The sequence below is a fragment of the Archocentrus centrarchus genome, chromosome 21 (genome assembly GCF_007364275.1).
Source record: "Archocentrus centrarchus isolate MPI-CPG fArcCen1 chromosome 21, fArcCen1, whole genome shotgun sequence".
NCBI lineage: Eukaryota > Metazoa > Chordata > Actinopteri > Cichliformes > Cichlidae > Archocentrus > Archocentrus centrarchus.
This window is the reverse complement of record NC_044366.1, coordinates 12,887,948-12,900,391: the sequence shown is the minus strand read 5'-3', so window position 1 is coordinate 12,900,391 and position 12,444 is coordinate 12,887,948. Positions and strand designations below refer to the sequence as shown.

At 38.7% G+C, this 12,444-nt stretch overlaps 1 protein-coding gene across 3 annotated transcripts; it reads left to right on the top strand.

Moving 5' to 3' along the window:
• Positions 1-229: 229 nt before the first annotated feature.
• Positions 230-12,419, top strand: LOC115801176 (uncharacterized). Of its 3 annotated transcripts, XM_030758913.1 has the most exons (12): positions 230-363; positions 2,500-2,645; positions 3,270-3,351; positions 3,568-3,703; positions 4,053-4,255; positions 4,581-4,717; positions 5,803-5,944; positions 6,198-6,482; positions 6,613-7,965; positions 8,264-9,042; positions 9,216-10,285; positions 10,390-12,419. In XM_030758913.1, exons 1-12 carry the CDS (start codon positions 238-240, stop codon positions 10,392-10,394), a joined length of 4,464 nt encoding a protein of 1,487 aa, XP_030614773.1. In that variant the 5' UTR covers positions 230-237; the 3' UTR covers positions 10,395-12,419. The 3 variants fall into 3 exon arrangements, with proteins under 3 accessions (XP_030614773.1, XP_030614772.1, XP_030614774.1); XM_030758912.1 differs by lacking the exon at positions 10,390-12,419 and having other exon boundaries at positions 9,216-10,381; XM_030758914.1 differs by lacking the exons at positions 230-363; positions 10,390-12,419 and adding an exon at positions 436-544 and having other exon boundaries at positions 9,216-10,381.
• Positions 12,420-12,444: the final 25 nt, after the last annotated feature.

The following is a 12,444-nucleotide window of genomic DNA, read 5'->3' as shown; positions in this document are numbered from 1 at the left end:
AAATACTGATTAACGCTAGTTCCCCTATTCCAGCTGAATAACTATTATTTAAAGACATAGTGGGTACGATCTTTCATACCGTTTCATATTGGCAACAGCCGTAAAAGGAACGTAATTTACACGCTTTCACGTATAATTGCGCGGTTGCCAAGTAGTTAGTGTCCTGCCGTGAAGAATCGGAGGACGCTTTCTTACCAACCTGGCAACTTTGAGTATGCGCTGGATACAGCAGACAGTATGGCGGACAACGAAAGTGATTTGGAAACAGACGGGCTTGAATTAGCTCTGGACACGTTGTGTGCTAAACACTGCAGCGAAGAATCGTCACTGAAGAGCAAAGAGTACTGCTCTGAGTTCTGTGAGGTATGTCGGATGAATCTATATCCGGTGATTTACGGAGTCGGTGTTTGTTTATCGCTACGATGCTAGCTTTGATAGCTAATGCTATCCTCCAGAGCAGCTCTCTTAATGCAGTTATATGTGTCTAAGGCGGCGGTATAGCACATCAGAAACACTTCAGAATGTGTTACCTGGAGTTTAACTGGTACGAACTCGACTTTTGGTTGTCTAACTAAATTTTGGAGTAGTGTTTGTTTTTTTGTTTGACATTAGCTTTATAGCTAGATAGTAAAGCTAAGCTAATTAACGTTATGGGGTTTACCAAGGTTTGAATAGCGAGGGAAATGCAGCAGGTTCTGCTCTTAGTGCTTACCGTCGACATGCATTGATAAAGATACAAAAAACGTACATGCTCACAAATAGTATGTTGTTTTTAAGCGAATGCAGGAACGTATTGTCTTTAACAATACAAGGCACCCTCGATGTCAAGAAATAACATAGCTGATTAGCAAATTCCTGCTGAATTATTTCATTGTCCACAATAATCGAATGTTTTTCCCTAGCCTAGAGCATGGTGTTGGAATTAGGTAACTTAATCTGAAGTTGCACTAGTAGCAGTTAACACTATATTAAAGTTGAGTAACTTTATTATTTTGGCACTTTTAAAAACACATAGTTACAGAAGTTATCCACGTTTGGGATAAAAAAAAAAAGGAAAAAAAAATCCTGTGTAAAACAAATGAATGCAGGTTTACAAGTATACTGGAGGTACCCCATGGCGTTCATACAAAGGTGTGTGAAATATAACTGAAATTAAGAAGCGCATGACCAGGTCAAACAAACGAAAAACTAAAGTAGCGAATACACTTGAAATGACTAACTTGAAACGGTGTTTCTAAGTAAACTTCAGATTCAGCTGATCTGTTGAAGTGAGGAAGGCTGTTTAAAATTTTAACACTACAACCTCAAAAGAGTGATTGCTTGTGGACTTGAAAAAGGAATTTCAAGTTAAAAGGTTTTCGATTGGATGATTGAGGAGACTGACTGCTGGAATGAGTCTCAGCAGTTCTTCTATATAAGCAGTAGCCAGGCTGTGCAAAGCCTCATGTGTTTGTTTGTTTGTTAATCAGGAGCCCCATTAACATAAGCCTCAGCATTGGCTATTTTCCTAGGGGTTCTTTCACACTCAATACGACATCCACAAGACATAAACAATAAAACTAGCAGGTTCTTCTTATACAGATGCTAGCTACTTTTGGCTGCTCCCTTGCTACAAGGGGTCATCACAGCAAGTAGCTCTCCACGTTTAATTGTTATAAAAACAAAAAAACACAAATATTTTAGAAATCTGTCAAAAACTTGTTTAAAAGTAATGTTTAGTTATTCATTAGGTAAGTAAACTAAATTTAAGTTTGATACCCAATTTTAAGCCAGCATACTGGACTTCTCTGAGAAGTCAGAAATTAATCAAGCGTAACATTCAGCCACTAAAACTATTTTTTTTTTGTTTAGGAATGCAAGTAATTTGGCATCTTATTAAAAAAACATACTGTACTTTACAATTTTTTTTTTTCATAAAACAGTACATTTGAAAAATCTTGGATAACAACAATGATTATAAAATATCATTAAAAATATCAATTTGATTAAAGAGCTTGGCCATACTTGTAAATTATCCATTACAGAAACACAAATCAATATGTTAATTTAGGGCAGCTGTGACATAAACCTTATATTATGGTCTAATAAATTTGTTAAATCCTATAGCATTGAGTTCTATAGAGAGAACATGAAAACTACCATATTAGAGGACACCAAAAAGAAACAATCTCTATAACAATAAAAGACTAGTAACAAATTCCACCATTTCATAGCTCCATAAGTCACCATTTTCTGTATATTACTTGTTTTAACTTTGGTGGTGTAATCCGCTTTTCTGTTGCAAATCGTGCTTGATGTGCGATGGATAACATTTTGAAATGAATTCTGAATTTAACTAGGAGGCAGTAATAACAGGCAATGTGATGATGATAAACCGAGCCTGAAACCATTTTCTTTTCCTTTGTTAAAATTGCTCCTAGTAATTGCTTTTAGTTGTAGCTTTTAGTAATCATTCACAAGACTGACTGTGTTTCACATTTCTGTTTCTTTCCTGGACAGCTTGTTGAGGAGTACACAGGGCAATGGCAAGTTCCTCTCCCACAGCTGAAGGTGCTGCGGACCGCTCTCTGTAATTTCACCAAAGCCACTGCTGCCTTCCCAGATGACTGTCAGCACATCCAGTATGTTCTCAGCAGTCTGGCCTTGTAAGTACTTTATTACATGAAAGCTAGAGTTTTGAACCAGCATACTGAACTGCTGTGAGTGTCCCATGCATGAAATCTGTCTTGTATTGTTTTTATTGTGAGTCTGTGTTTGTAGTCCATTTTATTTGAATAGCCGATGCATGTAAAGTACTCTTTGGTTGGAAAATCCTGAATTGCATTGCAGACATATGACATAAAAATTTTATTACTAAACCAAAACTGAGAGACAGTTAATGTGAAAAAACAGTGTTTGAGTGTACAGTATTTCCAGTATGCTGTAAATCAGTGTTTGTTGATGTTTTCAGATAAAATTTAAAGGCTATGGTTTAGAGATGAGCCATACACCATAAAGACCATGGAACACTCCTTTACACGCTGAGAGGAGCTGGAGCGTACAGTTTTGATCCAGTACATAAAAGCAGTAGTGGTGTTGTATTTGCTGCCGGTCTTTGAAACCCACTGAACGTAATATTGTTACTTGAATAATTTGTTAACGAGAAGCACAGCATTGAGTTGATTATTTTTCCTTTAACAGTAGCGCTTGTATGGAACTGATGTTCTGGTGGTTGTCTCACTTGCTGTGAAATGTTTCATTTTTCTGGTGTCCCTGTCATCGTCTTGCAGGAGCTTCTTCGAACTGATGCTGTTTTTCAGCAAGGAAGAATTTGTGGAAGAGCCTTTAAAAGACATTCTCGATTCTTTTCAGGTGATTTAAAACGGACCTGCTGTCAATTCATATTTTTCTTATTCACACAATACACTTGCATTAACAAGCTATGCTAAGTTTTAAACTGAAGGTAACAATGCCTGTCTCAAAACGCCTGCCACTTTGGTGTCACACCAATGTTTTATGATTGAAAATGGCGATTGCCTCTGCTTGCTGCTTTAGCTCTAAGATTTTGAATGAATATCTTCTTTGCAGGTTTGCCACACTCGCCTCTTGAGGCACAGGAACATCTACCTTCAGCATGTGAAACAGATTATTAAAACAGGAGGCCCATGGGAAAATCCAGTGTTACAGGGAATCCTAAAGGAGGAAGATTTGTCACCAAATGAGGGTAGGCTTATAATAATGTGACATATAGGAAATGATACACTGTCTCCCCAACAAACAGATTTCACGACATTCCCTTTCCTATTGGTGGAAAAATGCACCACATCAGTCAGAAAATTATACGTCAACGTGTGGCATCTGGTTGCTGAGGAACAGGTGAAAAGGTGGTGAAAGACAGATGATGTTTTTGGCAATTTTTGCCTGTGATGTGCCCCTTTGTCTTGTAGTGGATAGGAATTGTTTTTTTGAAGTGGCACAAATAATTTGTGTGACATCTTTATTTTTCCAGGTAATTTATAATAATCCCCATCCTGTGACATTTACATTAACACATGAAATTCCCTTCTATACAGTTGAGGACTACTTGAGCTCAGAATTGCCAGTGTTCTTGGAGCTGCGAGTACGATATCTGCAGGCCTGTGAACGAATGCAGGAGGCAATGGCCCTCGCTAAAAGCTGCCTGGAAAATCGTGAGGCTGGAAAGCATCTGTACTTCCATCAGGCCTACTTGACCTGCCTTTACAAAGCCTCACTGCATGAAAACCTTTACAAAGAGGTGAGAGATGAAAGCAAACTGGAAAGCGTTAGTGGCAGGAAGTTCTGATAATGGACGTAGATGCAAAAGAAACTGAGAAAATTCATTGTGTAGTCTTTCTTTTTTGTTGGGCTACTATGTGTAAAAAAAAAACAAACAAAAAAAAACCTATGTATAAATCAACCAAAAAAAGGAGTTAAAGCTATAGTATAGTAGTTAGTATAATATAGTAGTATAGTGTATGAGAGCTACCAATTTAAATAAAAATGGTATGGGTTTTTGTATGCCATACATTGACTGTAATACATTTCAGAAAACTGTACTTTCTCTTCTTTCTCTTACTCAGATGGCAGAGATAGATGGCCGTGATGCAGTGGAAATAATCTGTAACACAGAGAGCGTTGAAAAAGATGAGCTTTTGTTATCACTGTGTAAAGCCTTCCTTACCCAGCAGCTACACAATGGAGACATGTATTACATCTGGTAAGTATGACCTTATTGTACTGTGGATTCTGAAAATATTCAGGGCTTATCATTCCCAAATTTCAGTAGTTTATCCCATTCCTTTTTGCAGATCCTGCCATGATCTGTCAGACTGGATGGGTAGCATTTGTGAACTGCCATCACGTCTCAGATTGCTTTTACATTTAGGGACAATCAAACTTGTAATAAAACCATGCTAGTTGTCGTGACTGTATGCTTAAGGTCTCTTGTGCAGGTTGCTACACGCTTTTTTTTTTTTTTTTTCCAGGGCCCTTTTATTATGCATTTGGTTGCATTTATTCTTCCATTAATTTTGACCTGTCTCCTTGTGTCTGGCACTAAAATATGGAAGCTTGTTTCTGCCACTAAAAAAATTAATAAATTGCCATCCAATAACTGTAAATTTTGAGTTAAGTAATTCGAAATTTTGAGTTAATAAGATAATAAGTTGGCTCTGCCAATCAGGAACCTCGGTGAAGGTATGTCATTTCCTTGTTACCTGGAAGGAGGAGGTTGAAAGCATCAGCTGTCCAACAGTTCAACATGAAAACATTGATTTCATGGTGTCATCTGCTTCCAGGTAACAGGGAAATGACCTCTTTCTCAGAGCTTTGCAACTCGTAATTAGTCAAAATTTTGAGTTATGGATAGCCAAAAAAAAATAAATAAATAAATAAAAAAGTTTTCAGTGGTGGAAACAAGCTTCCATACTAAAATGCTCCATTGTGCTTGTGGGGAAAGAAAATAAAAGCTTAAATTTTTTTTTTAAACCTTTTTCTTGCCTCACAACATCTATTGTAGAAGTCTTAAGAGAGTTCCTTTGACATAATCGTTTCTGTCCTTAGATGGCCACAAGGTCATATTATTTACACTATATGAGAAGTATATCTCAATTATTATTAAATTAAACAAGGGGCACTTGATCTTGATTTTGTTGTGTGCCACTACAACAGGTATAAATAATTGTATAAATTTCAAAAATTTGGGGGGGGGGGGGTTATTGACTATAGAATCTATTTATTTAATATCATAGTTGGCACCTGATTAAAATCATACCTGAAGTAGATGTATTTGACTTTTTGCAGGGACCTGGTGTTTATCTGGAGCAGACTGTATCTTAGGGCCCATCCCTCCAGACAGGGCTTCCTACCTGAGTGCTTGCAGCTCGCTTCCTCTGCTACCAATGTCCGAGCCATCTTCCCCTTCATAAAACTGGTCACTACAGAGGTGAGATTCCATCACAGCATCATGTTTTAGTGCTCTGTCAAATGTTAACAGTTTCTGTACTCTGTTTAAAGCATATATTTAAAGACATGTTTACAATGCTGTCAAATGTTAGTTTTTTTGTTTGAGCAGTTTAAAAAAGCAAGTGGTGCAGACATGTGCAGTCAACAGTTTAATGATTTGCTTCGTTTTGATTTGATTCTTGTATTTATTTGATCTGATTTTATTCAGCTCTGTTTTTTTTCCTTTTCAATAGCTGGGCAGCGACGGAATTCAAGTTTGTGTGGAGCTTTGTGCCAGGGCCCTGCAGCTGTGTGACATGCAGGCTGACACTGTAACCCGGTCACTCGTTTGCAAGACAATCGCTTTCCTGCTGCCCCATGACCTGGAGATCTGTCGAGCGTGTGCCCTGCTTGTCTTTTGCCAGGAACGAAGCCTGGAGGCATACCGAACTGTCTGCCTGCTTTACATGCATCCTGATCAGGAGCAGCATCCCCACAACAACCCTGTCCGGACCTGTGTACGCTTTCATATTCTTCAGGTTAGAGAGGGTGAAGAAATATATGTTTAACCTCATTTGATACAAAGCTATATTTTAAAATTATAACTTTTGTGACTTGTGTACAACTCTTTTTTTTGCAACCCCCCCCCCCCCCCCCCCCCCCCCACAGATGCTAAAGGAGCGCCTTTGTTTTGACCCCGAGTTTTGGAACCTCCTTACCTTGAGAACACACTGTTTAGAGTTGATGAATGATAAAGTTGTGAAGGCCGCTGTTCTCGATGAGATGAAAAAGATAGAGGAGAAGGCATATAGTGAAGAACTGTTAAAAAGTAACTGTGTAACTGAGTCATCCACTCAAGACTTTGTTTCATGTAACTGCGCTGAAGCTGGATTTGTGAACCCTCCAGAAGATCAAACAGTAGATGGAGAGGTTGCAAAGTGTGTTGCACCGCCAGACAATGATTCTCTGAAGAGGAGGAAATGGAGGAAAAGGCTACGAAGGAGAAAAAATTCTAGGTCAGATGATGAGTTTGACATAGGTGATGATCCAGAAATAAAATATAACCTCAAATCAACCTCTTTAGGTAATAAGCCCGTGTACTCACTGAGACGCAATCACACTAACAAAGAAAATTCTTCAGTAAAGCTCCCTCTAAATCGCAATAGGGAATACTTGTCTAGATGTGTTAAGAGCCAGATTTTGAAAAGAAAAGGTCAAAAGAAAAGGTGGTTGCAAGGTCTTCCAAGACTGGAGCTGGTACAGACAGTTAAAGAGAAAAAGGTCAAAGTTAGAGGGCGAAAACGGGGAAGGAAGCCTTTATCAAAACTGGAAGTCTCTTACCCTGATAATGAAATATCCCTTACCAAGGAGGAGTCTGGATTTGAGAAAAAAATGGATACAGAAGACAAAGAGCAGGATATGCCTCACGTGAACAGTGAACTGAAAATGAGTGAACAGAAAGAGAACCAGCTTGGGCTCTTGAATGATTGTCAAAATGAAAATGGAAAACATTCTGATTTGGTTTGTGAAATTAAGAATGATCTGCAAAAAAACAAACTTGAACAGATGAGTGATCTGAAAGAAAATGAAATTGAGCAGATGACAGACTTTAAAGAGAATGGAGAACATCATGACTTGGCTTTTGAAATCAAAGGTGAACAGAGATTGCATCATCTCGAGAAGATGGAGGACATGAAGAAAGAAAATGGGGAACATAATGGCCTGGATTTTTGTAACACTTTAAGGGAAAGTACCCAAGAGGAATCCCAAACACAGTTGGAAGCCAAGCTTTGTGAAGGTCAAGCTGCTGTTGATACTAATGAAGCTGATCCTGAGTGTGACGGCCCACTATTAGAGTTATTGGATTGTCCAATAGAACTCTTTCACAGTTACTCCCTGAATTCCAAGTCACCTGACAGTGAAAATCCTCAACCTCCAGAATCTACAGCATGTGAGGACCTTAATGGCAGCACTGAAGAGGAGCCCCATCCATCATTTGAAACAGAGTCAGCAAACAGTGAGGTAAGTTATTTGTGTACAAGTACAGATACAGTACTGTGCAAGTCTTGAGGCATCCCTTATTTCTTTATTTTTTGCTAGGATAATGGGAAAGAGGTGCAGCAGTTTATTTAAGGAGGTTTGTTATGCAAGCCAGTTATTACTAGGCAGATGTATACAAACTATATGTTCTTTTCTTCATGTTAGATTGCATTTGATTTCACATATACGCTTCCAGAGAAGTACAGTTTTGTGTGCATTGACACTACATGACTTTTTGTTCTACTGCTTCAAGCACTGATTTCATTTGTGTCTTTTTCAGGTAAAAGTTAAGAGAACATGGAAGGACAGGGCACTCCGTACTCAACAGTATTCACATTTGTCGCACTACTGCATATTCTGTCGCAAAGACTACAAAGGCTTGAATGTTATGAGGCACGCACTCTCACACCTCAAAAGTAGAAAACTAAGATGCATTCTCTGCGGAAAGCGTTTCAAACAGCTTCCTTTTGCCAAAAAGCACATTCTTGACCATATTGATACAATGTACAAGCAAAAATCCTCCGATAAGGAGCTATCCACTGAGAATACTCAAGCTGCTAATGGACTAATAGACAATGTAGGAAATAAGTGCAAGCCTTGGGATAAAAAACGGACTTCTGTTTCTGAGGAAGAAACTCTTGGACAGAAACCTGGAAGCAAAACTAGAGTGTCACACCTCAAGAGGGAAGAACGAATCATCAGGAACCTCCGCACCCTCATCAAGAAGACGTCTGTGCTTCACAAAAAATGCAAAAAACCAAACACAAATATATTCAAACAGATAGACTTCAAGGATGAGCAGGTAGCCATTAGAGACAGCCTGGTGATTGTAAGTAATCCAACTGTGATTGAAGAAGAGGGACAGGAGACACCTGCAGGAGAAAATGGTTGTGGCACGGACATCACATATCACTTGTGCCCATCTGAGTCCTGTGATAGAGTATTCTTAAGGATGACCAACACACTCACAAAGCATGCTATCAAATGCCATATTACTGAAGACAAGGTGCTAGAGAAGACTTTTGTTTGGGCCAAGCACAAGTGCACCCTCTGCTTCAGGTAAGAGTGCTTTAAATAACTGCAGATGTAATGGGGAGTTTGGCAGGCAGGACCTTGTAACTCATTTTAAAGCGCTAACTAGCATTAAAAGAATTGTATACATGTACAGTTAAAAGGTTTGAAGCTTTAGGAAGTTGATTTAACAGATTTTACACATTGTGCTTTCTCAACAGGCAGATACAGTTTCTTCAGCATTATAAAGACCACATGAAGCTCCACAATACTCATCTCCCGCACTTCTGCTACCATCTAGATTGTAAACAGCGCTTCGCAACACAGCAGGAATTAAAGGACCATGTCAATACCCACCAACCCTTCAGACCTCAGTGCCCATTCACAGAATGTGAGAAGCTTTTCTCAAGTTATCAGGGTCTTTATGACCACGAATGGAGGCACTACGTCCCAGCTCCTCAGAAAGAGGAGTTAGAATTGGGACCCAGCAAACCGATAAAGGAAAGCGCTGAGGCTCCTTGGAAGCAAAGAGTGAAGGTCGAGGAGATATGGCTGCAGAGTAAAAAGCAGCAGGAGAGTCCCACTCGTGATGGTGAGGCCTCTCATGTTGAGGATCTCACGCTAATCAACAAAACCGATAGTGAAACTTGTGGAATAAATACCCTAAACAATAATCTTTTTGAATCTGATAACTGTTCAGAGAAAACAGTCACGCATCAGCACACCCATGAGACCAAACCAACCATCAATGGATATGAAGATGTGAAAAGAAATGTGTCAGAGGGATTTATGACCATTTCCCACGCTAATGCTGCTTCAGCAACTTCCGCCAAAAGGTGTCGGAAAAGACCAGTCATCGAGATGGACCCCTTAAATGTCAAAGATCTCGAGGATATTTCTACTTTGTCTGAGGGAGTCCAGCAGAATATTTCAGAGCCGCACATCGCTGAGCACAAAACCTTCAAGCCCGAAGATCCATCCTACGCAACTTTTGTCAAGGCACCCTTCATTCGGCCACCTCCATCCACCTACCTGGATGAATCTGTGCTTTCAATGCGCAAGAGGAGGTCCATTGATGATGCTCCCAAGAAAATAGTTTATTGGAGCCATAAGAAAAAGAAAGACCCAGACCCAGAAAAGGAGCAGCAGGTGGAGTATGTGGTCCCCGAGCAGAAGATCAGACATCGCTGTGACAAATGTCTTTCCTCTTACAGTAGCCAGGAGGAATTACAGAAACACCAAGCCCTCAACACCTGCTCTACACTTTTTGGCTTTGATTCAGATGATGAAAGTAAGTTTGCTTGATTCAGTTTTCCAAAACCTATATCAAACTAATGTTTCTAACCCATTTTAACCTCAAACAATCAGTAATTTATTTTTCATCCTTATTTTCAGGTTAATATTTAGGGGAGTACAAAGAGGAGCTGTAACTGGAATGGCTGTTCCAATTCAATTCAAGCGCCAGATCACAATTTATATAGTGCTTTGTAGTGTAAGGTAACAATAATACAAACTGTTTTCTTTACCTGGCTCAGGAGAGGCCTTTATGAAAACACTAAAACTCTTTCTTAATAATCACTGACAGTGCTTAATACAAAGGGGGTGTGGAAAATATTTCATATTTTAGTTTTGAAGGAATGATTATGACATCTGACTAGATTTGAGCACATTGTTTTCCATGCAAACAGTCTTCAATACAAAACCAAATCTGGGAGAAATTTATATACAGTGTTTATTCACCTGTTTCAAAAGTATTGGTTAAACTTCTCTGTTGTGAGTCTGAACAATGTCCTGGACCTAAAGAACCAAACATGGCTCAACATACAGTGGTATGCAAATATTTGGGCACCACTGATAATTTTAATGATTTTCCTTTATAAATAATTGGTTTTTCAGATCAGCAATTTCACTGAAATTGCTGATCTGAACAACCAATGCTTTATAAAGGAAAACTTTTGCATACCACTGTAGCTGCTCTAGAGGTTGAACAGTGATTTTGTAAGAATACTGAGTTAACTGTATAAAAAACAAAATTGCAAACACACTATTCCTGTTATAAGGTCATTGTTCCACAGCCATTCCAATTTAAAATGCCTTTTTTTTGTGTGTTTTACAATGATTGATGCTAAATTTTTCCCATATTAATCTCTCTCACACACAATCATACAAAGCAATAGAACTTGATACACAGACATTTGTACATTTTTTTTTTTCTTTCATACTGTATAAATTTATTAGCTCATCCGGCCAAGAATCAGTGAGCTTTTGGCATTTATGGAATCTGTCATTGATCCACCCTTCCACAATTCACAAGAATTGCTGCTCCTCTTGCTGTATTTGTGAGAATTCAATCACACTTGCACACAATGGTCACCTAATGGGTCTTCACCCACATTGCACTCAAGGTCACATTTGTTGTTTAACTGGCAGTAACCCATGACATTCGAATCGTGAGCCGGAGGAGCTACCATGTTATTGATGATCTGGTTTGTTTTTTTGTTTTTTTTGGTAATACTTCATAATACATAATATGGCCCATGGCTAAGGCCATATTATGTATTATTGAAATCTATCCCAATTTGGGAAGTACACTAATTGACAGGTACAGTGAATCTGAATGATGGACCCGTCCACTCTGCTTTGATGTTCATGGCTTGCAAACTTGTGAGTCTTTAGAGAATTACTACAACATACAGGCCATCATTGGAAGTGTGTATTGCAATGTGTAAATAACATGTAATGCCCTGTAGTCTTCCATATGAGGGATGGACCACTTAGTTTGGGGTATTGTAGAGCATGTGAGAGCCTATTAGATATGACAGTAAAGGTGGCTGTCAGATAGCTGGATCCTCCTTCAGCCTTTGTACACTGTAAAATCTGTTTTCTGAAGAAATCCTCCAAACCCCCATCATAAATGCAGATTTTAAACTAAGAAAGTCTGTGGGCAGCAATCAGGAAGGACTGGGGTTGCCTTTAAGTCTTCTTTTGTTGTGGTCTGGCAACAATTGTGTACTCATTAAGGCCATGGCCAAAACGTTTGAAACAATGTAAATCTGCCTTCATACTGTCAAACGTTCTGTACAGCGTATGCATTATTCACAATCTAGTGCCAAGACTGAAGCAGTGTTCACACTGTAGAAAGACACAATGTAAGTAATACAGTACCAGCTTGCTTGAAAGTTTATTTTTTAAGTTGGTTTATCCAATGATTGTGTATTTCTTTATGTAGTATTTCACATTGGTTATGTATGAACCTTTCAGATCTGTTTAATACCTTTTTGATGTAATGTTTATATGAGACGGTGCACTTAAACCTGCTTATTTATATGTACAAATGTCAATAGATTGGATTTGTAAAGGTATTGATTCCCCATCTATTTTTCTTAAAGAAAAAAGTGATTACATTTGTTTGAATAAACAAACTAAACCGCTGCTCTCCAGTGTCGTCTG

Coding starts and splice junctions, on each gene's coding strand:
- LOC115801176 (XM_030758912.1), top strand. CDS start 238: ATGGCGGACAACGAAAGTGATTTGGAAACAGACGGGCTTGAATTAGCT. Junction 3,352..3,567: donor ACATTCTCGATTCTTTTCAG/GTGATTTAAAAC, acceptor TCTTCTTTGCAG/GTTTGCCACACTCGCCTCTT. Junction 5,945..6,197: donor TAAAACTGGTCACTACAGAG/GTGAGATTCCAT, acceptor CCTTTTCAATAG/CTGGGCAGCGACGGAATTCA.